General features: G+C 37.8%; 1 protein-coding gene across 1 annotated transcript in view; it reads right to left on the bottom strand.

The window, feature by feature from the left end:
* Positions 1-21,347, bottom strand: part of ANO4 (anoctamin 4) — a 227,783-nt gene extending 206,436 nt beyond the window's left edge. Inside the window, exon 1 of the mRNA XM_060112423.1 lies at positions 21,276-21,347. Coding sequence (XP_059968406.1) covers positions 21,276-21,330 — 55 coding nt within the window. The 5' untranslated portion in view covers positions 21,331-21,347. The remainder of the gene's footprint in view (positions 1-21,275) is intronic.
* Between the last annotated feature and the right edge of the window lie 1,298 nt (positions 21,348-22,645).

Genomic DNA, 22,645 nt, shown 5'->3' on the forward strand with positions numbered 1-22,645 from the left:
TTTTATTTAGCATAACAAGGACTGACATATAATGAAATATTGACTTTATCATATATTAATCATATCGCCTGGGGAGGTATATTCACCTTTAAAATGGAGAAAATAGTAACTATTAATTACGGTTGTCTTAACAATGACAAGAGATAGTAAGGGAGAGCACTTACTATGATGGCTGCTAAGACACTCAAGAAATGTTTGAAACATGCACATGCACGCACACACACACACACACACACACACACACACACAGAGTCTTCTAGCCCAATCTTGAAGGTCATACATATATGTCCACAAATTCTAAGAAACAGTGAAATATTTCCATCATCCTGCTAACCCCAATAAAAACATTTGTAACAGACAAGGAGTTTTACTGATGTTCAAATCCTATATTTTTTACATTTTTTATATTTTGGTCTTTCAAAGCTTTCTATAAACAATCTAAGGCACAGTCCCTTGAAGAACCAAACCATGTGTTTTTATACTTAGAAATTTCAATGAACTGGTTAAACATCTGAATCATATTTGGAATCTCTAGTTAGACTCTGAAGGTAGATAAACGGCCTAAATCTTTCTTACCAGAGTTGCCCCAGACTGTGTGGACAGCTTCCCAAACCTACTTAGCATAAAACTTGTTTTTTAAACAAGAAAATAAACAGATTAATTCTCAAACATTGGAAAATTCTTAAACCTATAAAAACTTGATTTGCTTTTTAAAATGAATATTTCCTTTTTCTTGTTTTTAAATTTAAATATCAAGTTCTCACAAACTTGTACTCTTCTACTTGTTCATAAAGAGATCACCATTCTAAACTAAAACACAGTTAACATCATAAACAAATGTGTTTTTACTAAGGTGTGCTCACAAAAATTATGATAAAAATAGTCTTATGAACATTTAGTTCATTTTTTTTTACAATAATACTAGCTTTTTGATAAGTAAGTTTTTTTAAAACATCTTTATTGGAGTATAATTGCTTTACAATGGTGTGTTACTTTCTGCTGTATAACAAAGTGAATCAGCTATATGTATACATATATCCCCATATCTCTTCCCTCTTGCATCTCCCTCCCTCCCACACTCCCTATCCCACCCCTCTAGGTGGTCACAGAGCACCAAGCTGATCTCCCTGTGCTCTGTGGCTGCTTCCCACTAGCTATCAGTTTTACATTTGGTAGTGTATATATGTCCATGCCACTCTCTCACTTTGTCCCAGCTTACCCTTCCCCTCCCTGTGTCCTCAAGTCCATTCTCTAGTAGGTCTGAGTCTTTATTCCCGTCCTGATATAAGTTCATTCAGCCCTAAAAAAATTGAAGTTCATCTCCTATATCTGCATAGAAGCCAGCTTTTATCATTTATTTAAAAAAATCCTTTCAGCAAAATATAATCTATCATCTTTCAAATCAAAGGAAGTAATTACACAATTTTATAACTTTCCATGAAAAGTTAATTTCTTTCCAATGTCTATTAATTTGATTTTTATTCTCCCGGGGACATTTTTTCACTTTTATTCAGTAACCTAGTATGAAGGGGTTGCCCACCCAGAACAAATAGTTGGTCCTCTTATAGTCTTCATTAAAAATATTTCTCTCAGAAGTAGCCTCATCTTCATCAATTCCAGGATCCTTCACCTCAGTGTTTAAACCCTACACCAAGTACATTCATGAAGGAATTAAATGAAGGGTAGGAGACTCTCCATTGCACTCTGGTCTCCATTATTTATCTTATTACGTCGGCACTTAACTTCTCCCACCCTGAGCTGTCCTACCTGTAAAGTGGACATACTAATTACCCCATAAGGTCAGGAGGGTAGTGCAATGACAAAAGGGGATAAATAGTACTAAAATGCTTTAAAATGTTCACAGAAAATATAGAAATATAAATATAATTTAGAAATATGTATTTCATTGTATAGAAATGCAATGTCAAAAAACTAAAAGTAGCAAAAGATTGCAGTAGTTCTTTATACAATGCTCTTCCAGTCTACAGTCTTCAAATCCAATATTACATAATACTATTTGATATTAAAAGACTAACATTATCTAGAATTAGAGCTCTGACAGCAAAACCCGAATGCTGATGACTTAGTATGTGATACTGCAGCCCTATCCTCAATGCTAAATCTCTAACTTGAGCAAATGTATTGATTATGATAAAGTTCTTAGTGAGAACTGTATAACAATAAAATAGTGGGAGAAGAGTAAACCTTGATTAATCAAAATGCTTAGAAAAGAGGAATTTATTTCTTGGTCACGGCCCAGCATCAATGACTCCAATACCCATTTTGGAGAATAAAATTCTCCTGATTTCAGCTTACTGCGTCAACATTTACTTCTTACTACTGATATCTGAGTGAAGGAATAGTATTCTGTTTTCTTAAAGATTTTTCTTTGATTATGATTAATCAAGGAATCTAAAAAATTATAATACCCAGTTACTTACTAAATATTATAGCATACTAAATATACAGAATTTATAATCCCTCTACAGTTTTCCCACTAGGCTTCATCGAAGACCCCAAAACTATGTGGTTCAGTTTCAAAAATTAAACCAGCATTTCACTAACCATCTCTTCTGGTATCAAAATTATTTTACACAGCATCTCTTTTAAGACATCATTTTATTTTAAAGCTTGGCATCTAAGGTTTCTAGTTTAATTACCCCTCCCAAGTGTTATAACAGTTTCTCCTTTCACGTGAATTTAAAATTGGAGTGAAACTTACTTTCTTGTATTGCATTAAGAATCTCTGAAAAGTCCACATCACTCTTTGGCCCGTCAGGTAGTATTTGCATATCCAGCTGGTAGCTTTGCAAATCCACACCTCCTTCTAGAGAAACGAAAGATATTCATGGAATTTGCACTGGTTATCAGATAGTCCAGCATCAGGGTCCCAAGGAGAAGCAATGTCAAAATCTAAAAAGAACAGCCAGCTGGTTTGCCAATGATCCTCCCACGTGGACAAATGACTTTTAAAAAATGAGGAACATTACCAGCCATTTGCCCCTTATGGGACCACAAAGGTTTAATTGTATTTCCAAGGCAAAAATAAGGCAATTACTTTATTAAAATACCACATACTTCATAGTATTTATGGATGATTTCCTAGGTGAAGAATATAATATGCTAGCCTCCACCCAAGGACATTTAAAATTATTCTCAGCTTCTACATGGCTAAAAAGGGACATTCACCACTAATACTTTATGAAACCATCTTCCTTAAAATGGTAATAATTCATTTAAAGGAAAGGATTTAATATTCCTGATATCACAGAAAAACGGTATCAATTTTTTCTCTCACAGTTGGACTTCCCCTGTTGTATCATTTACTTTTCAATTATACCAGAGTACTTTAATTTATTCTATGAAGTAGTTAAGGCCCTTGTACTAGGTTTGCCCAATGTATTTTTGGTGTGTTCTAAAGAAAGAGGGTTTTTTTATGCTGCTCCACACACCTATACAACATTTAAGGAAGTCAAAGAAAACAAGATATCAAAAAGTAGCTTTATCATTAATAATAATAAATCTCTGAATGCTTCTTAAAATAATCAGTAAGAACATCTCCAATCTGATGAGTCTGAAAGGGCTAAATGTCAGTGCTAAAATTAACAGAGAGCCTGATAAATAAAATGGGGTACACTCTAGCTTCCAAATTTTTTGTAGAAATAATTCTTTTATAAGCCCAGGAATTATTCTTAGCCTTGAATAAAATTTCAGTTACATCCCTAAAACTCAAGAAGAATAAGACAGTTACTATCTTACAAAAACACTCATTCTGGGAGGGGGATGGACACAAGTAACTATAATAGAAGGTGAGCTTTAGGAGGGCAGAAACTTTTGTCCGCATGCTATAACCCATCACTTAGAACAGTGTCTAGCACAGAGTAGGCCCTCAACTAATGTAGATGGAACAAATTTATGAGGATATGCAGTACTTATGAAACAAAGGCAGGAGAGTAACAAGTAAAGCTATAAGCTCAGATTCTGGAGGCAGACAAACCAGCATTCAAATTCTTACTAGGGAACAGCAAATCTCTCTAGATCTTAGTTTCCTCAACCATGAAATGGGTGATAGTAACAGTCACACAGAGTAGCCATGAGGACTAAATGAGATAATGCATGAAAAGCTCTTAGCTGTCATAGCACTCAGTAAATGGAAGCCATTACTATTATCATCCATAATAATTTATTATAGCAACACTGGCATTTCTACAGAAACTATCCAGCCATTGAATAATGAGAAGGAATCCATAAGTCAATTATTTGGGACCAGCATGCATTTAAAGTGACAGTTAAGCACTGCAGACACAGAAGTGAATTTTTAAATGCATGCATTCAGTTGGCTCATTGCAAGGTGTGAAGTTATCGGTGAGACTAAGCTTCTCAATGGAACAGAACAAAGATGTCTTCCTGCTGGCCCAGAATTTAAATGGGCTATCTGTTTTTTTCTCCGCCATGGCCAGCTACCTTGAATGGGTAGGGAAAAGTTTGGCTGCTTTTCAACCTCTACTAAGGCTAGTCACCTTTGTTGTGCTCAATAACCAAAGACCCAAAGACCTCACAATGACATCGACAGGTGAAAAAAAAAATTCAATACCACTTTTCAGCCAGGCTGCCTGCTATGTACTTTATTGTCTCACTTAGTTTTTACTCTAACCTTGAAAAGGAGGTGCAGTAAGAAGTTGTAATTTGCCCCAAAAAGCTACTAAGTTGTAAAGATGTAACACCAACCCATGCCCTTAACTGGTCTTTAAAATCACACATACCCAAGCAGTCAAAAACACAGGTTGTTAGAAATAAGAAAATTTACCAATTTTCACTGGACTTAACAATAGTCCAGGACTTCGGACCAGGACAAAAGTCATTACATAACCTAAAAAGCAAATGACTTCTAAAATAGCCTAATAAATAGGAGCCCAATTTATTTACTTGCTGTTTGTCACAGGAGTTCATAAATTCATGTGGAAGTAGTTATGACTATGAAATAACAGTAATTTTTCATAATTAAAATTCCATAATTTTTAATAAATTTTTGTTAGAGCACAGGTAAGAGCATAAGAAGTCACAAAAGAAGCAATATAAAGAGGCATTCAGGTCATCAAAGTCTGTCTTTAAAGAATATTAAAGACGTGGGGAAGAAAAAAGTGAAGAAAGTGGATATAAGGATACAGATAAATATATAGATATATCTCAAGTATACTAAAAACCACACCATTTTATATGACTAGAAAAGGAAGAAAATACTGCATTAGGTACAGAAGTTCTCTCAGCTGTGAAATGGGTATATTTTGTTTTATTCTTTATTTTTTTCTATGTTTTTCACAATACACAAAATATTTTAAAGTTATTTAAAAATTCAGATTGTGGCAGTAGAGGATATTAAGTTTTTAAAATTAAGGATTCAAGACTTAAAGACTAAGATGTTAAACCATTAAGGAACTAATTTAATAAAAGTATAATAAAAGTTTTTCCAAATTAATACAATTCTTAACCTATATAAGTCAAATAGCTCTAAATTGCAAGATACAACATTCTATTCATATTAAACATTAAGATCGCATTTAGAATCCTTAAAATATAAGGCATTTTTCTTCCTCTGCTCTAGAAGAAATACAAAATTTATTTATTTTATGAAATACAAGATGTATTTCATAAAGTACAAAAAAGTGTATTTTATGAAAATACACTTTCATAAAATATAATGGTCTGGAATTTCTGGCAGTAAGTCATTCACTAAAGTCTAAGATGATGAAGTAGGGGATGCTGTAAAACAAGGACTTCTGTACACTTTCCTAAATGGAGAGTGATCACTGGACGAGGATATTTTCAAATGAATCCGTCAAGGTGACAATCTACACCTTTAGCACGTACTGCTAAAAGTGAAAGAGACTGAATAACTTCAATATACAAGAAGTTGTGTGTCTACTTTGGACTTTTGATATTTAATTAATCATTGTTAATCCTGTAGTGTTGGTGTGATTTCTAAAAGTTGAGAATCGTACTTCTTCCTATGGTCATGGATGTCTCTGACTTTGAGTCAAAACACAAAGCTCTGAAAAAACTAGGCAATAGGGTGAAGATGTCATGGTTTCAAACTGAAGGGCCTCAGTAATTGACATGCAACTAAGTGCAATCCGAAGAAAAGGAAACAAATAAGTTACATTATAGAGGGAAGCTAAAAAGATTTCCTAAAGATGTGGAGAACCTACTGAACAATTTTTTAAAATGAAAAATAGGAACAAAATTCATGTGATCTCCAAATTTACCTTTAGCTTTTCTCACACTTGATTGATAGGAGTCATTAAATTCAAATCTTAATTGTGATTTGTAGTATGAGTAAAACTGAAAGTAGTTTCGATAAAAAGTAACCTTGATAACAGCATGTGCATGCAATAAAACATCTTCAGCTGAGCAAACATCTTAAAAATTCACTTTCGATTTGTACCTAGCGTACATGGATTTTAGCTAAATGCTTATATACAAAAGGGACCAAAAAAAAAGCTTCAAATATGAACTTCTTAGTTACCAAATATGTCAATTCCTCTCCCATCCCAACCATCTCTGTCTACAGAAATCCCTTTCTACTTTTAAGGCCCCTCCTAAATGCTCTGTGCTTCAAGCATTTCTTGATTCTAACAAGTAAATACCCTTTTTCACCCACTGAACCCATATAACTATCTATATTTTATCTTTTTTACAGTACATGTTTTCCATCAAAGTTACCTAGCACCGTGTAGACACAGACAAATGTGAGTTCCTAGTCCTCCCTGTCTAGATTTCTTCCTCATCTCTAGCACCTTCGACTAGATTGTAACTTGATGCAGGCCTGGCACCAAACTGCATCCACCTTTTTGTCTCCTACAGAACCTAGGACAAGGCCTTGAACATATTAGTTTCTCAGTTAAAGCTCTTTTACAGCAATTTCACATTACTAGCAACAGCAGTAGATACAGACTAAGAAAATGTCCCAGTTTTCCTTTCTAGTCCACAATTTTAACATATCTTGATAGGTTATCTATAGATCAGGGGTCCCCAACCCCTGGGCCGAGGACGGGTACCTCGGAGGTGAGTGGCGGGGGAGCGAGAGAAGCTTCATCTGCCACTCCCCACTGCTCGCGTTACTCCCTGAACCAACCACCCGACCCCGGTCCGTGGAAAAGTTGTCTTCCACGAAACTGGTCCCTGGTGCCAAAAAGGTTGGGGACCGCCGCTATAGATGACTATGAAAGGCATATTCTAAATCATACATTTGCTCTTCCCTTCCCTTCTTTTAAAAATTTGTCAAATAATAAAGAAAACCTTCAAGTACCAAAGAGCTTGTAATGAAAATCAGCAGTGGACGACTCTTCTTCAACCCCAATCCTATTTCCTCAGTCCAACCCCTTTTAAGAGTTTCTGTTTTTACTTCCTTTAGATCTCTCTATATGTGTATCCTATTGTTTCTTGATCAATGTTATACAGTTGACCCTTGAACAACTCGGGTTTGAACTGCATAGGTCCACTTATACAGGACTATTTTTCAAGAGTAAATACTACAGTACTTAAGAGTGCATGTGGTTGAATCCGCTGATGGGAAGGAACCACTGACTGGGAGAGCCAACTATATATTATATGCAGATTAACTGCCTCCCCCCATTGTTTAAGGATCAAATATATGTTACATAGTTTTCTGCTATGATACAAGACAATATAACTTACTATTACTGCCACTCCTCCTTGCCCCCCACTCACCCATCAAATAATTATTATCAATAGAATTTTTCTATTATATTGCCTTAGTATAGTGGCTTTAAATAAATTACTTAAAATTCAATGTTTTTGTTCAATCAAATACAGATGATCTTATATTTGCAAATTAACACAAAATGATATAAAAAGCATATCTTGACACTACACTGATCTGGATTTAAATTCCATTTTTATGTGTTCCTAAGCCATTAAACAATGAACCTCATTTTTCTCATTTATAAAATGAAGAGACAATTTTTTGAGCTCTTTTAAAAATTATCAATTATTTACACATATATAAATAATTTGGTTCATAGTGTTAAGCCATCATGATCCCCTAAAAATTTTAAATGATATAGTCCCTCTCTGCAGAATGAGGGCCAATTCCAGGTTTAGGACCTATACTAAATAAAAACAATTTAGTAAAAAAAATCCTGTAATTTGGATTTGGAATAGTTACTCCGCATTGAAACACGTAAAGTGTGGCAAATCAAATCTTAACTTCCCCATGAAAGACAAAAGATGGAGGACCCTGTAAAGTAAGCTTAAGGGGACAAATGGTATTTTCCATGACTACCTGATAATAAATGATGCTCTATCTAAGCTTCTGTCTACATTCAATTTATATTCTGCAAATAAAATTGGTAGTTCCTGTCCAGAGAGGTATATTTAATACAAATCCTCAAAAGCAGCATTTTCTACAGAATAGAGAGCAGTGATATTTCAACACTTGATATAAATATCTAAAATGAACCCTCACATGTAATATTTTTGGACTTAAGAGGCTGCAAAGACACCATTTTTGAAAGTGGGAGTGTGTTTTCAATTCCCCATGAATGAATTCAGTGTTCCTATGACAAGGTTAAGATGGAGAATGATATTAAGAAGGGAGGGAGGTATAGTCTGTCTTCTTTTCAGACTTTCCCTATATCAGCCAGTGTCCACAATAAGTCTTCTAGGAAGGAAGCGGGGAAATGAACCCAATTCTTGTGGAGGGTCTGACATTGGAAACCCTAGATTTACTTGTGGGATATTTCACTGGTTCTGGAAAAACTTTCCATCTGTGTTTCTTAACTTCATTTATAGCGCTTACCAAATTCTATTTAGTGTACCATAAGCTAAAAAACCTTCACAACAGAAGATGCTTCATATGTGCTATTGTAAAAAGACACACAAATCCCACTCTTTCATATTAGTGTTGCTTAACTATAAATCTAGTGATATTGCAAGATCATTCTTTTACAGAAGAAATCTCGGCTTTGTATTAGCAGGAATACACAGATTGATTCACCCACACTCGTCACTATAAAAGCTAAAGATATTTCTTCAAATGACTAACACTGAGTAGTTCTAAGGACCCAATTCTGGACTGGGTCCTTACTGGAGAACCACATTTAGCTAACAGCCGGTGGATATTTCTCAGGTCTAAAATGGAAATAATAATCCCACTGCTTCAGCCAGTAATGGCTGACCTTCAACAAAATTACTTCTATGTTTCCCAGGATTGGCAAGATAGTGATCTAAATTATACAGAATGTCTGCATTAAGAGTTCCAAAGAGGGCCTGGAAACCAGAGCTGCAAAGCTTTAAATGGCAGGAAGGATTTGTGTGGGAGTGTAGGCAGGGCTCCATGGGGGTCTTCCAATCTTTTAGATGATGAGGTCTGTTGCTATGACAACAGTGACTCTTGCCGAGGAAGGGAAGAGAGAAACTCAGGATTAGGAGGGGTTACGGAGTAGAAACCATGATACGTTCAGCATCACTATAATGTTGTTTACTCTTTTAACTTGCACAGTAAATCTTCAGAAGGGCCTGAGATGAATGTATGAAAGAGAATGGCCTTGCAATGTCCATCTTGTGCATCGGCCTCTTATCTCTAACTCAGGGAATTAAGTAGAGCAGAAGCTTACTATTAACCGTCTATCTACCACAATTAAGAACTTAGTTTAGGGTTAGGGCTCAGGCCACTAGTCAGTCATATGATCTTGAGTTAGTAGTTATTTAAATCTCTCCAAGCTTCTTAAATATAAAGTTATTTGAAATAGACTTGGGCAGAAGATGCAGTTTTAAATTCCATTAAAACACAATACTCTTTCCAGAAATAGTTGTCTTTGTGGATACCTTTTCTTTATTCACTTTGTATATTCAAATGGTTGTGAAAAGATTCTTCAGAAAATTCTCTCTAAATGCACTACATAGGTCAAAATATGTGCATATGTCCCTCAGCAAAGGGGAAAAAGTGAAAATTTCTAAGGGAAGAATTTGGTATGTATTTTTAGGAAACTCAATTTTGTTACTCAGCAAATGATAGCAAGGAGCACAGATCCCAATGCCCACATTTCAAGGCTCAAAATAGCTTCTTTTCCTAAGCACCCCTCTATTTACTAAACTCACATCACACATTTTACAAAAAAAAACACTTAAAGAGGAAGAGATTCAAATAAAGGATGATTAGTGTTTCTAAACCATAGTTTAGAAGGATACCACATTCACCTTCAAGGCAATGAGAAATAAAACAGAGGTCCAAAGTAGCTCTTATACTTTTTCTCCCACATATTCTCAAAGCCATGTGGAAGATCTTATCTTCCAGCCACACCAAAAATCCGTTTCACAAATAGAAAAATAAATACATATTTTCATCCAAGCTTCAGATTCATTCAAGAAGAGTAGCCAGATTCCTCAGGTTCAATAAAGAAGTTTCAGGCACAATTCTCAGTAAAATGTCTGTTTCTGGATAAGGTGATGAGAAAACACTAAATTTCACACTCAACTATTTTCACCCTCAAGGAAAAAAAATTGGCTCAGGGGGAAAAAACACTCGTAAGAAACTAAAGACATGGGTTTTAGCTAGGGTCCATCAATGACTAATTTTGTACTTTTGTCAAGCAATTTCATTTCCTGAGGCACAGTAAAGCAGGGCTAATTCTGCCTCATGGACCACTGTGAGAACTCAGTGAGATGCAGGAGAAATATTTGTGGAAGCCCGTTGGAGACAATGGAGCATCGTCTAACGTAAGGTGGTGGTATCATGATTATTATTGTGGTCAAGATTAGCCATACGTTCACTTTTTTTCCCTAAAGAATGAGTTGAATCTTGACTCTCATCTTGGCAGAACTAGAAACAAGTCAGCCAACACACAAGTCTTTCTTCACTGTCTTTCTTTTTCAAATCTCTGCGTAATTGCTCCTTTTCTCTCCTTTCCCCCACAGCCTCTGGTACTTGCGTTAAACAAAATGTGAAAGGTACTTGCTGAGTTAATTCTGTTTCCCTAATTTGAGACCAGGCCTTGACATAATACTGGAATTTGAAAAAGGGAAGCTGAAAAAAAAAGGTCTAATGTAGAGTAGAACAACAATGATGCTACAAAGTGGAACACCACTGATATAGAAAGAAATAACTGGTTAAAGTGACTATGTGTTTTCAGTGGAATCTAACTGGTCCCTTCCTCAATACAGTCTTCTTATGCTACGGGTTGAACTATTATAGGGCTTTAAATTTTCCAAAGCTTTGGTATACAAACTTGCCAGAAATATTGCTACCAAGTTGTTTGAAGAAGGTAATGAGAGAATCAAACCACTGGAGTTGGAATCCTGCCTCCTCCACTTAATGGTTGTGTGTTTTGGGGCAAGTTACTTAAACCTTCTCTGTGCCTTAGTTTCCCCAACCATAAAATAAGGCTGACAGCATGAGGATATTATGGAATTAAATAAAATAATGAATGCAAATAGCTTAACAGTTTTTGAGGTTGGGAATATGGTAGAGTACTTAAGGGGGGCTGTAATTTTATTACTGTCAAACATTTAGTACCATCTGTATACAGATAGCATAAGATGACAGTATACAGACGACATGTATACATGTTGTTCTAGCTGACTGGAAACAACAAAATCCTAGAGTTTCTCTCCTGTGAAATCAACTTGTCCCAGCATTTAAATACATACCTATATAAGGGAAAAATAATCATGCATAAAAGGGGAAAGGGCTGCTTAGGCTTTTAAAGGGAGATAAAAGGAATTGTGTTAGAAATTACTTGGGAAACTAATGAAATATATCAGCAAAACATCACTTTACCAACTCTAGAAGAGAATAAAGGACAAATTCTGTGACTAATGGCATTTCTCTAGGACTGTACGATGGGCCTATCATATAAAGGAAAAGCAATAGAAGAAATATTTTAGATTTCACAAAGTTTCTAATTCTATTTTGTGTGGCACAGTCATTAAACTGGGATAATGTGACCCATACTCACTAAGCTTTACACTTTCAAATTCGAAAATTCGCAATCAGTGCTTCAGTTGACTCTGTTCTTGACCCTTAAAAGACAGTTCCAAGCCTGGTGCCATTTAATACTTTTATTATTGGCCTATAAAGTGGAATAATATTCATTAATTATGAGTGGTTAAAAGATAAGGTCAAAATGAAATCAATACACAAGAGAAACATCTGAAACAATCAGAAGGAAAGAGAAACCATACAAATACAAGATGAAGGTGAACAGCTCCTGCATCAGTGCAGCATAAAGGGAAACCATCTTAATTGTTAACCTGGCTCAAGTTAACTGGGAAACTGCTCTATGCTTCAAGGACCGAGTGAGAAATGATTCTGGGTCATAAGTATTTTCAGGCTTGTGAATTTTGTCTATGGTGATGGTGACAACAAAAATGATCCTTTGACCCTGTCACCTTACTGTGCAAGGATCATATAGAGCATTTTACATGAATGAATTTATCTGGCATAACAATGCCACATAGGGTTGCCAGATATAACACATAAAAATATAGGGTACCCAGGTAATTTGAATTTCAAATAAACTAATAATATTTTATCATAAGTCTGCCTCATGCAATTCATGGGACATTCTTACACCAAAAGGTATTTGTTGTTTATCTGAAATTTAACTGTGAGTCCTGTGTTTCATCTGGCAATCCTAACACTGTGAGATAGGTATTAATATTCTCATTTTGCTGATGAGGAAAAAGATTCAGAGAAATAAAGTCATTTGCCCAAGTCTGCATAGCTATTAGGGAACATATGTGGGTTTAAAACAACTAACAACAAAGCTTGTACTGATCACCACTATAATGCACTATTATTACGCTCTTTCCTATATCTGAATGGCCATCCCTCCATCTTCCTGTTGATTTCTTAGCTGACCTTCAAAGTCCAATCTGTAGAATCCTTCTTATATCTTTTCCCTAGTAATAATGTTTCCATAATTTTATTTATATCTCTATTCTAGCCCTTAATACAATGAATTCTATTATAGCGGGTTAAGTATAGGTCCCTGTAGTGGATATTCTTCCACATACATTTCCCTTTTCTAACATCACCTCTATTCCCTTTTGGGGAAATGTCTTTCCCTTACTGTGTGCAGCCTGGGTGGGAGGAGAAATCAAGGGGTCCTATCCTCCTATTATAAAAGCTGAAGAGGGAGGCCTCCTCTGTCCTATCCTTTTATCTCTCATCACTCTCTGCCCAACCAAGGGAAAGGCACATGGCTGATAGAATCTCTTCCAGGTCTTCAAAAACTGAGCCAAATGATGCAAAAACAAAGAAAAATGGTAAGGGTTCATTTATTCCAGAAAGTCAAATAGTCCTTTTCTTGGTGTCTGTTCCTTTTCCAAGGCCAGTTCTCCAGCCTTTCCATCCATATCCTTCAAATTTACATTCCTTCTTTGCTTGGATTAAATAATTGGTTTCAGTTATTTATAACCAAAGAGCCCTGATTGATGGTCTTTCTGGACATGACTGTGAGCTCCAATAGAGTTCTACACCATTCCAGCCCCAATGAAGTACCCTCCAAATAAGTATTTGTTAGGACATAGTAAGCACTCAGAAATGTTTGTAAACTCAAAGGGGAATAAATGAACTGAAATTGTTCAGGGTTGATGGCACAGAAGATCTACAAGATTTTCTTGTTCTTTCTTTTTGTACTTATCAACCAGTCTGAGTGGGCTTTTAGAAAGTGCTTTGAGAATCGAGATTATTAACTTTGTAAAAAGTAGATGGATGATTTAATAGGCCTCACTATGACTAAAATGCACATGCTGCTTCTAAGATCTATGATGCACTGCAAATAAGAAACTCGGTTTGAGAGCTCTTCTATCATCTCCCAACAGAGAACTATGATGCATTAGTAAAAGTACACTAAAAATAAAAGGATGGGATTGAAGTCACATCTATCTTAATAATGTGAGTTTTAAATACATATATTTTCAAAACCAGGTTTCTAATCATAATTTGTTTAATATGATTTTTCTTAACGATAATTATGTGCTAAAGAATTGGTTTTATTTATATTTTCAACCAATAGCCAATGCAAGTAGGGTTCAAGAATCGATGATAAAATTATGATAGATAAATGTAGTGATGTGTGTTTTAAGGTAAGAGCAGTGACAAGATATGCTGACATCACACCATTAGGAAATATCTTAACATTTCTTCAAATGTTTATTACATTAATATCAGTAGAGGATGTCAAAGACTGACTCTTCTCTGTCTGGGTCAAACACAAACAGAATATTCTGTACAATTCTGGGCACTGTATTTCCTAAGATGCAGTAATGAAATAAGACTTTTTCTAAGAGTGAAGTGGGTAGGATGGTAAAGAAGGTGAAAACCATGCTGTTGAAGGAAGCATCTAGGAAACGTTTCAGTTGGCAAATAGCTCAAGATGAGTTTTTGAACAACTAAAAGATCAGCACTGAAAGAAGAATAGATTTACCCTGCATAACTTCAGAATGCAAACCTATACCCAGTGAGTGCAATAGATTTCGACAAACAGCAAATAATCAGCCTTTGATAAGGCTTCCAAGTTCTGACCAGTTGGATCAGAAAGGCTTTTGGGAGGAGGGGGGATTTGGGATACACTTTGAGGAATGAGAAGGGCTTGAGAGAGATGCATTGAGGTCGGGGCATTCCAAAAAGAGCGAGGAACTTGAATAGCAGAGAAATGGAAGCATAAAAGCCTACTTGAGAAACAGTGCAGAGCTGTGGATAAAGTAGAACAAGGCAGGTTACACAGTATAAAAGATGCCAGGAAAAATAGGGAGAGGTGAAACGGTAGAGGTTTCAAACACTGGGCTCACTGGGCCTTCCAGAATTCTCTTGCCATCAGCCTTTTCTCAGATTGGTCCCTTCATCTCCTTGCTTTCATGAAAGCCTGGCTCTTCCCAGAGGTCACAGCTTCCCCGTGGCTCTTTCCTATGCTACTATTTTTGTCCCACACCAAAGGATCTGAAGGAGGAGGGGGGCGTGTCTTCCTTGAGTCCTCATGCCACCTTCAGACCACTGTTCTTCCCCCTTCCCTAAACTCTCCCAGCCTTGAATCTCAGGTTGTTTTATTATATCACCTTCTCTCCGTCATCACTGCACCCACCTGCTGCCTTCCACATCATGCTCCCTCATTTCCTGATGAGGTTCCCTCCTGGCTTATTGTCACTCTCCCAAAACTATTCAATTCAACTTCAATATCTATGTAGATGATCCTTCCCAAACCCTGGCCTCTCATTCTGAGAATACTTTCCTCCACTGATCTTGCCCTCCATCATATTACACTCACTAACTTCATACCCTAGCCTCAACCCCATCATTACTGACAACAGCAACGCCCTTCGTAGTATCAGTGCCCTGCATTCTACTCTTTCACTACCACCTCTTATCTTTTCAGCTCTTCTTCCCCTGTCCTAGCCTCAGTACCCTTTAATCCCCTCTTGGACCTTCAACCAAGTGATCCTATCAACTTTCCACTGAAACTCACTCCCCCCTCCGATGTCTTCAATCCCCTCTGTATTAAGCTTAAAACACATGATCGACTGCTACCATCATTCTCTCTAGTGCACCCTGGATTCCCTCTCTCTCTCTCTTTTCCTAATTCCTTGGCAAAATCAAAACCCTGACTAAATATAACTCTCTATATTGATATATTCTTTGTTTTCATTCACATAGCTACACAAGGTTAAAGAGAAACACACAACCAACGCAACCAGTCCTAGTTTAATTTCATGACCATGAACCTCCAATAGCCATTTAACGTGGGCCGGCAACCATATTCCACCGTTGACACCATCCTACCATCCTCTCAGTCAATCTTACTCCCTTCTCGTTCTCAGTTATGACCTTCCTTACCACGTTACAGATAAAACTGAAACAGCGGCAAAAGAACTTCTCAGACCCTCCTCACATTGCCAACGTCTACACACTCTCCCTTCCCATCTGTTATCACAGATAAACTGTTCATGATTCTATCGTGCACACGGCTCTCATTTCTCTCACCGATCCTCACATCGTGAATTCTTCCCCCTCCCCAGAGCCAGTTATCTGCTGGAGATTTGCTATTTTGCAAAGAAACTCTCTTGACCTCGCTTCTCCCCCAGCAGCTGCTCTATTTCTTCACTACCCTTCACAGCAAAACTACTTTTAAGAAGTTGTCTGTGGGGGCTTCCCTGGTGGCGCAGTGGTTGAGAGTCCGCCTGCCGATGCAGGGGACGCGGGTTCGTGCCCCGGTGTGGGAAGATCCCACATGCCGCGGAGCAGCTGGGCCTGTGAGCCATGGCCGCTGAGCCTGTGCGTCCGGAGCCTGTGCTCCGCAACGGGAGAGGCCACAGCAGTGAGAGGCCCGCGTACCGCAAAAAAAAAAAAAAAAAAGTTGTCTATATTCTCAGTATCCAATTCATATTCCATTCTGTCTGAGACACACTTTAATCAGAGTTTCATCCCCACCACTTCACCAAAGCTGTTCTTCTCAAAATCACCACTTTACTAAAATCAACGGCCAATTCTTATTTCTCATCTTACTTGACTTTCAGCAACATTTAACCTAGATAATCACTCCTCCCTTTGTGATAAACTTTCTTTACTGAACTTCCAAGACATGTGATTTCTGGTTTCTCTCCAGCCTTGCTGGCCATTCCTTCTCGGCCTTCTTTGCTGGTGGTTCATGTTCTGACCTTTACTACTGAGGTGTGCCAGATTTTAGCCCTTAATCCTCTCCCCCTTCTCCATCTGGTCATCTCTTTCCCTTTCATGGCTTTAAAGATGATTTACTTGTCATTTACTTGTCAACAACAGTCGATTTTATATCTCCTTCCCAGACCAATCTCTCAAACTCCAAATATGTTTATCCCACCACCCACGTGATCTCTCCAGTTGCCCACAGACTTCTGATCTTGACCCCACTTCTGCCCTCAAATCCACTAAGTCCGCTTTGCCTTCAGCCTTCTCCATCTCAGTTGATACCAAACCCATTTACTCAAGTCAAAAACCATGTAGTCATACTTAGCTCTCCTTTCTCTCTTATCCCACATCTAATCCATTGAAACTCTGTGGCCCAACTTTATTTTATTTTTAAATTTTTACTGGAGTATAGTTGCTTTACAATGTTGTGTTAGCTTTTACTGTGCAGCAAAGTGAATCAGCTATACGTATACTTATATCCCCTCTTTTTTGGAGTTCCTTCCCATTTAGGTCACCACAGAGCACTGAGTAGAGTTCCCTGTGCTTTACAGTAGGTTCTCCTTAGTTATCTATTTTATACATAATATCATTATTGTATATATGTCGATCCTCGTCTCCCAATTCATCCCACTCCCCCCTTGGTATCCATATGTTTGTTCTCTATGTCTGTGTCTCTATTTCTGCTTTGCAGATAAGATCATCTATACCATTTTTTTAGATTCCACATGTATGTGTTAATATACAATGTTTTTTTTCCTCTTTCTGACTTACTTCACTCTGTATGATAGTCTCTAGGTCCATCCACATCTCTACAAATGACCCAGTTTTGTTCCTTTTTATGGCTAAGTAATATTCCATTATATATATATATGTACCACATCTTCTTTATTCATTCATCTGTCGATGGACATTTAGGTTGCTTCCATGTCCTGGCTACTGTAAATAGTGCTTGCGTGCATGTGCCTTTTTGAATTATGGTTTTCTCTGGGTACATGCCCAGTAGTAGAATTACTAGGTTATATAGTAGTTCTATTTTTAGTTTTTTAAGGAAACTTCATACTGTTTTCCATAGTGGCTGTATCAATTTACTTTCCCACCAACAGTGCAAGAGGGTTCCCTTTTCTCCACACCCTCTCCAGCATTTATTGTTCGTAGAGTTTTTGATGAAGGCCATTCTGACTGGTGTGAGGTGACACCTCATTGTAGGTTTGATTTGCGTTTCTCTAATAATTAGTGATGTTTAACACTTTTCATGTGCCTTTTTCTACCCCTAGTAAGAGCTACCATCGTGTCTCAACTTGATTATTATGGTGGCCTCCTATCTGACCTTCCTCCTTTCACCCTCTACCCCTATAGTCTATCCTCAAATAATAGCTAAAGTGATCCTGTTAAAAAATAAGTCAGATCATGGGATTCTTCTGCTCAAAACCCCTTAAAAGCTCCCATTTCATATAGGGCTCAAAGTCCTTACATGGCCTGCAAGGCCCTGCCCCATCTGGTCCCTCTGACCTCACTGAGCTGATGTTTCCTTCTCACTCCAAGCTCAGGGGCCTCCGTGCTTTTCCTCCAACTGCCAGACTCATTCCTATCGTAGGGCCTGTCAACTGGCTATCCCTCTGCTGGGATGAACTTGCCCATCTCAGCGGCCCGCTCAGCTCCTTCTAGCCCTTGATCACACATCTTCTCCACAATGTGGCCTACATGCTGACCACCTTATTTAAAATTGCAACATGCAACCCTACCACCTGATTTCCCCTACTTTTTCTTTTATCCATAATATTTATCTTCTTCCTAAACACTATTTATTATGTTTATATATTACCTATCTCCCCCATATAATATGTTAACTCTCCAGGGGCAGGGATCTTCGTTTCATTCACTGATGTATTCCAAGTACTTGAAGAATGCTTGGCAACCAAATTGGCCCTCAATAAATATTTGCCGAAAGGCAGGTAGAGCAATTAGAATGCGATTGTAATTTGTCAATTATACCCTAATAAACCTAGAAAAAAGTTTAAGGAACTCTATAATAATAGTATGAAAAACACCTAATGAAGAGTCAGTTCAGTCCTACCCTACAAATTATTTAATGGAGGTACAAGATAAATATCCCAGAATCCATGCCTTTAAAGACCTTATGGTGGAGAGACAGACGATTTCAAGATATTAAAAGATTATGGAACAAAACCAGGGTATCCTAGAGCGAGCAGCATGAGCAAAGGTTGAGAGATATGACATAGCATCACGTGTCTGGAGAGCTGAAAGCAAGTCAGTCTGATCAGACGTCATGGTCTAGTTGATGAGCCAACTTGGCTGGACTAGCGTCCCCAGTTACTTGGTGAACACTAATCCGGATGCTGCTGTGAAAGCATTTTACAAGTCCATAATAGATTACTTTAAATAAGGGAGATTATTCTAAGCAAGAGGGTTGGGGTGCTGATTCAATCAGCTGAAAGGTCTTAAAACCAGAGCTAAGGTTGTCCTGAAGAAGAAATTCCACCTGTAGACAGTGACCTCCACTGTGCCCAAGAGTGCCAGCCTGACCTTCCTAACAGCCTGCCCTATGGATTTCAGACCAGCCTAGACAGCCCTCACAATCATGTACGTCAATTCTTTTTAATAAATCTCTAGTATAAATCTTCTACTGCCCCTGCTTTTCTGGTTGAACCCCAGCTGATACAATAGAGTATAAAGTTTAAGGCAGAAGGGGGCAAAAAACGGATGAGAAGCACTAGGGGCTAGATCATGATGGGCATTTGTTTTTAACATGCTAAGAGGTTTGGCCTTTGCCCTAGAATGAGTAGGACAAGCAAGATGAATGGCATGATCAGGGGTGGAAATGAATCATCCTGCCTTTGGTGTAAAGGATACACTATGACAGGAGGCAAGAGGATGAGAGAGATGCTGGAGGTTGGGAAACTGTCAAGAGTTACCTGTGAGAGATGTGAGATGAGAACCAAGAAAGAAGGCCATCATGGAAGTCAGAGAAGTGCTCTGGGAAGAAGTCGTGGTCCAGTCTGGTCGGGTGCATCAAAAGAGTCTGTTACTCACCACATTATGGTAAAAGGGGGTCACTAAGGGCCTCAAGAACCGCCATGATGGAGAGGAGGAGGCAGAAATCCGACTGTGTTGGGTTGAAGAGTGGCTGGAAAGGCAGAGAGTAGAGCCCAGCCAAGCAGATTACTCTTGCAGAAGTCTGGCTCCGAAGGGAGGGGAGAAGTGGCGGAGAAGAGAAAAGGATGCAGTGTCCAATGAAGATGATGAGAACGAGAGAAGCTTTAGCCTTCTTCACAGGATGAGGGGAAAGGGCAAGGTCCAAGAGAGGAAAAGGGTGGACAAGGCCACTGGTGAAGGACACAGGTGAAAGCTTGGTCAAGGACAGTGGGAAGACCCTCATCTTTTGAAAACCACAGGAAAAGGGTGAAGGATGGGAGAAAACAGAGATATACGTGGAGATGCAGGGTAAGGGAACTGCAGTCATTCAGGCCCAGTGGCTTGTGGGTTTCTCCATGAGGTTAGGAAACAAGGTTATCAGCTGAGAGAAAGAAGATGACATGGCTAGAGAAGGAAACTTGACTTTAGCTGAGGTTGGGTGGCCACCTGCAAGGACATTACACAGAGAAATCAGGATTGGGTGAGACTTATACTAAGTGACTTCAGAATTTCCTCACAATTTGATGTTCCTGTGAGTCAGAAAGACAGTGTTCACTTGTTTTTCCTCAGCACCCAAAACAATGCCTGGCAAATAGTATGCACTCAATACCTTTGTTGAGTGAATGAGTGAATGAATACTTAAATGAGCCTCTCACCCAAATACTTTTAGTTGTAATTACCAACTTTGATATACACTCATTTTAACATTTTTAAGAGATCACAGATGCTTCTCAGAGCCTTGAAACTTCATATGACTTTAGTCTTCTCCCTTCACCTGAGGAGGAAATACAGGCAAGTCAAGCCACATAACTGAGGCTTCAAAGCGGACATTTTCAGCTTGACTTTTTCCCCGAGCTGTCTTAGAGCAAATTATCAAGAAACTGGCCAAATCTCTGTATTATTTTATTATACAATAAGCTTTTTTGAACTGAGCAAGTTTATTCACTGAAATTTTTCATTTAGCTTCTCCCACTGTAAGTGGAATGTTGCCTTAACCTTTTCTGACACATCAAGCTCTCTTTCCTCCTATTGGTCTTGGTGACATTTACCACTGACTGAAGTGAAGAGAGAGAGAAAAAATACAAGACTCTTTCTAAAAAGCAAGCTTTCTATTTTATGTTTGGTAGTGGGAAGCAGCCGCATAGCACAGGGAGATCAGCTCGGTGCTTTGTGACCACCTAGAGGGGTGGGATAGGGAGGGTGGGAGGGAGGGAGATGCAAGAGGGAAGAGATATGGGAACATATGTATATGTATAACTGATTCACTTTGTTATAAAGCAGAAACTAACACGCCATTGTAAAGCAATTATACTCCAATAAAGATGTTAAAAAAAAAAGAGCTTAACTGGAAGCATGGAAGAGTTAGACAATAAAAATATAATGCAGGCTGTGTCAGCCTGCTGCTAACACAGGTCCCTGTTGACCCTTCCCCATGCATTACCTGGGTGGAAGACTTTGGTTTTCCCATTAGTGATTCCAGAAGACCTTGCCTCCATTTTTATTGACCTTCTGCCTGGTGGGAGTGAGGAATGCCTGACCACGGGCAGGCGACGTGACCCTGGGTGGCTCGCCACACTTCGCCGTTGGTGGATTTGCAAACGCTTTTCAGCCCCATGAATAGATAAACTTAAACCTGGAATAAGAAATAGCACCATTATATTGAAGAAGTCAGTGCAGAATGGCTAAAACGCCAAATTATTTTCTGGCATAAAATCCAGAAAGCATTAAGTAACTTTGTTTCAAATTCTTAAGGGATGCTAGTAATATAAGAACTGTGATACCAATTGATTTTCACATTACATTATTTCCTGAATATTGTTTCATTCAAAAGTGGACAGCCTCAGTTACTGTGACAAGAGTTTTATAAACAGATCCAATAAAGTTAAATACTAAAATTCTTCCAAAGTCCTGGAAAATATGCACATAATTGGCATGCTGTTGTCAGTGGCATGAGGATTAGAAACTGTTGTGATATCTGGCATTTCAATAAACATTGAAGAATCTTTTTCCACAGTATTCATGTATAGGCCAGAGTTAAAGACTGAACTCAGATTTATACCTCTCATAACCTTAAAATTATGTATGTTTTTAGAGCTATTTTACCTGGGAAAATTTCAACCATACTAAAAGTGAAAAGAATAGTACAATGGACTCGATGTACCTACCACCCAGCTTTACTAAATAAAGATCTTCCCAAAAAGCTGAAAAAATAACTTTCCAATATTCACCTGTTCCACTCCCTTTGCTGTCGGTTTGCTTTTTAGGTGCCAGAGCAGTTTAAAGCAAATCCCAGACTTCATGTCAATTTCACCAGAAACAATATTGATTGTATTAACTTATATCGATTATATAGATATGGATTACATCTGCTGATACATACAAACTATATTTTAAAATTCTGAGCTCAAAAGATAAAAACACTCATATCACCACTGGGGGTTGATAAAATACCAATTCATTATTAAGAAAATGATAATAAAAGGAAAGAAGAAGGCATTTACCCTGCCTTTCCTTTACTAACCATACTTAAGCCAAATAGTTGGTAAGACAAAGTTTTTCACTACAGAAGAATTCCAGTTAATAAATTACTGATGGAAAAGAGAATTAGAAAATCATTTTAGAAGCCTCAAGTAAAATATGAAAGGTTATATGATTTTTCCAAAGAAGCACTGTGAGTACGGAGCTGCAATTCAAACTCATGGTGGACTGAGTCCAGATTTGTTTTTTAAAAAAAAAGCCAAGGAAAGGTGTTAGCCTTATTTGATGCCAACCAGCCAGGGGGACTTGTTAAGGAATCATGCCATCTGATGA

This window comes from Mesoplodon densirostris, chromosome 11, assembly GCF_025265405.1.
Source record: "Mesoplodon densirostris isolate mMesDen1 chromosome 11, mMesDen1 primary haplotype, whole genome shotgun sequence".
NCBI classification, from domain to species: domain Eukaryota; kingdom Metazoa; phylum Chordata; class Mammalia; order Artiodactyla; family Ziphiidae; genus Mesoplodon; species Mesoplodon densirostris.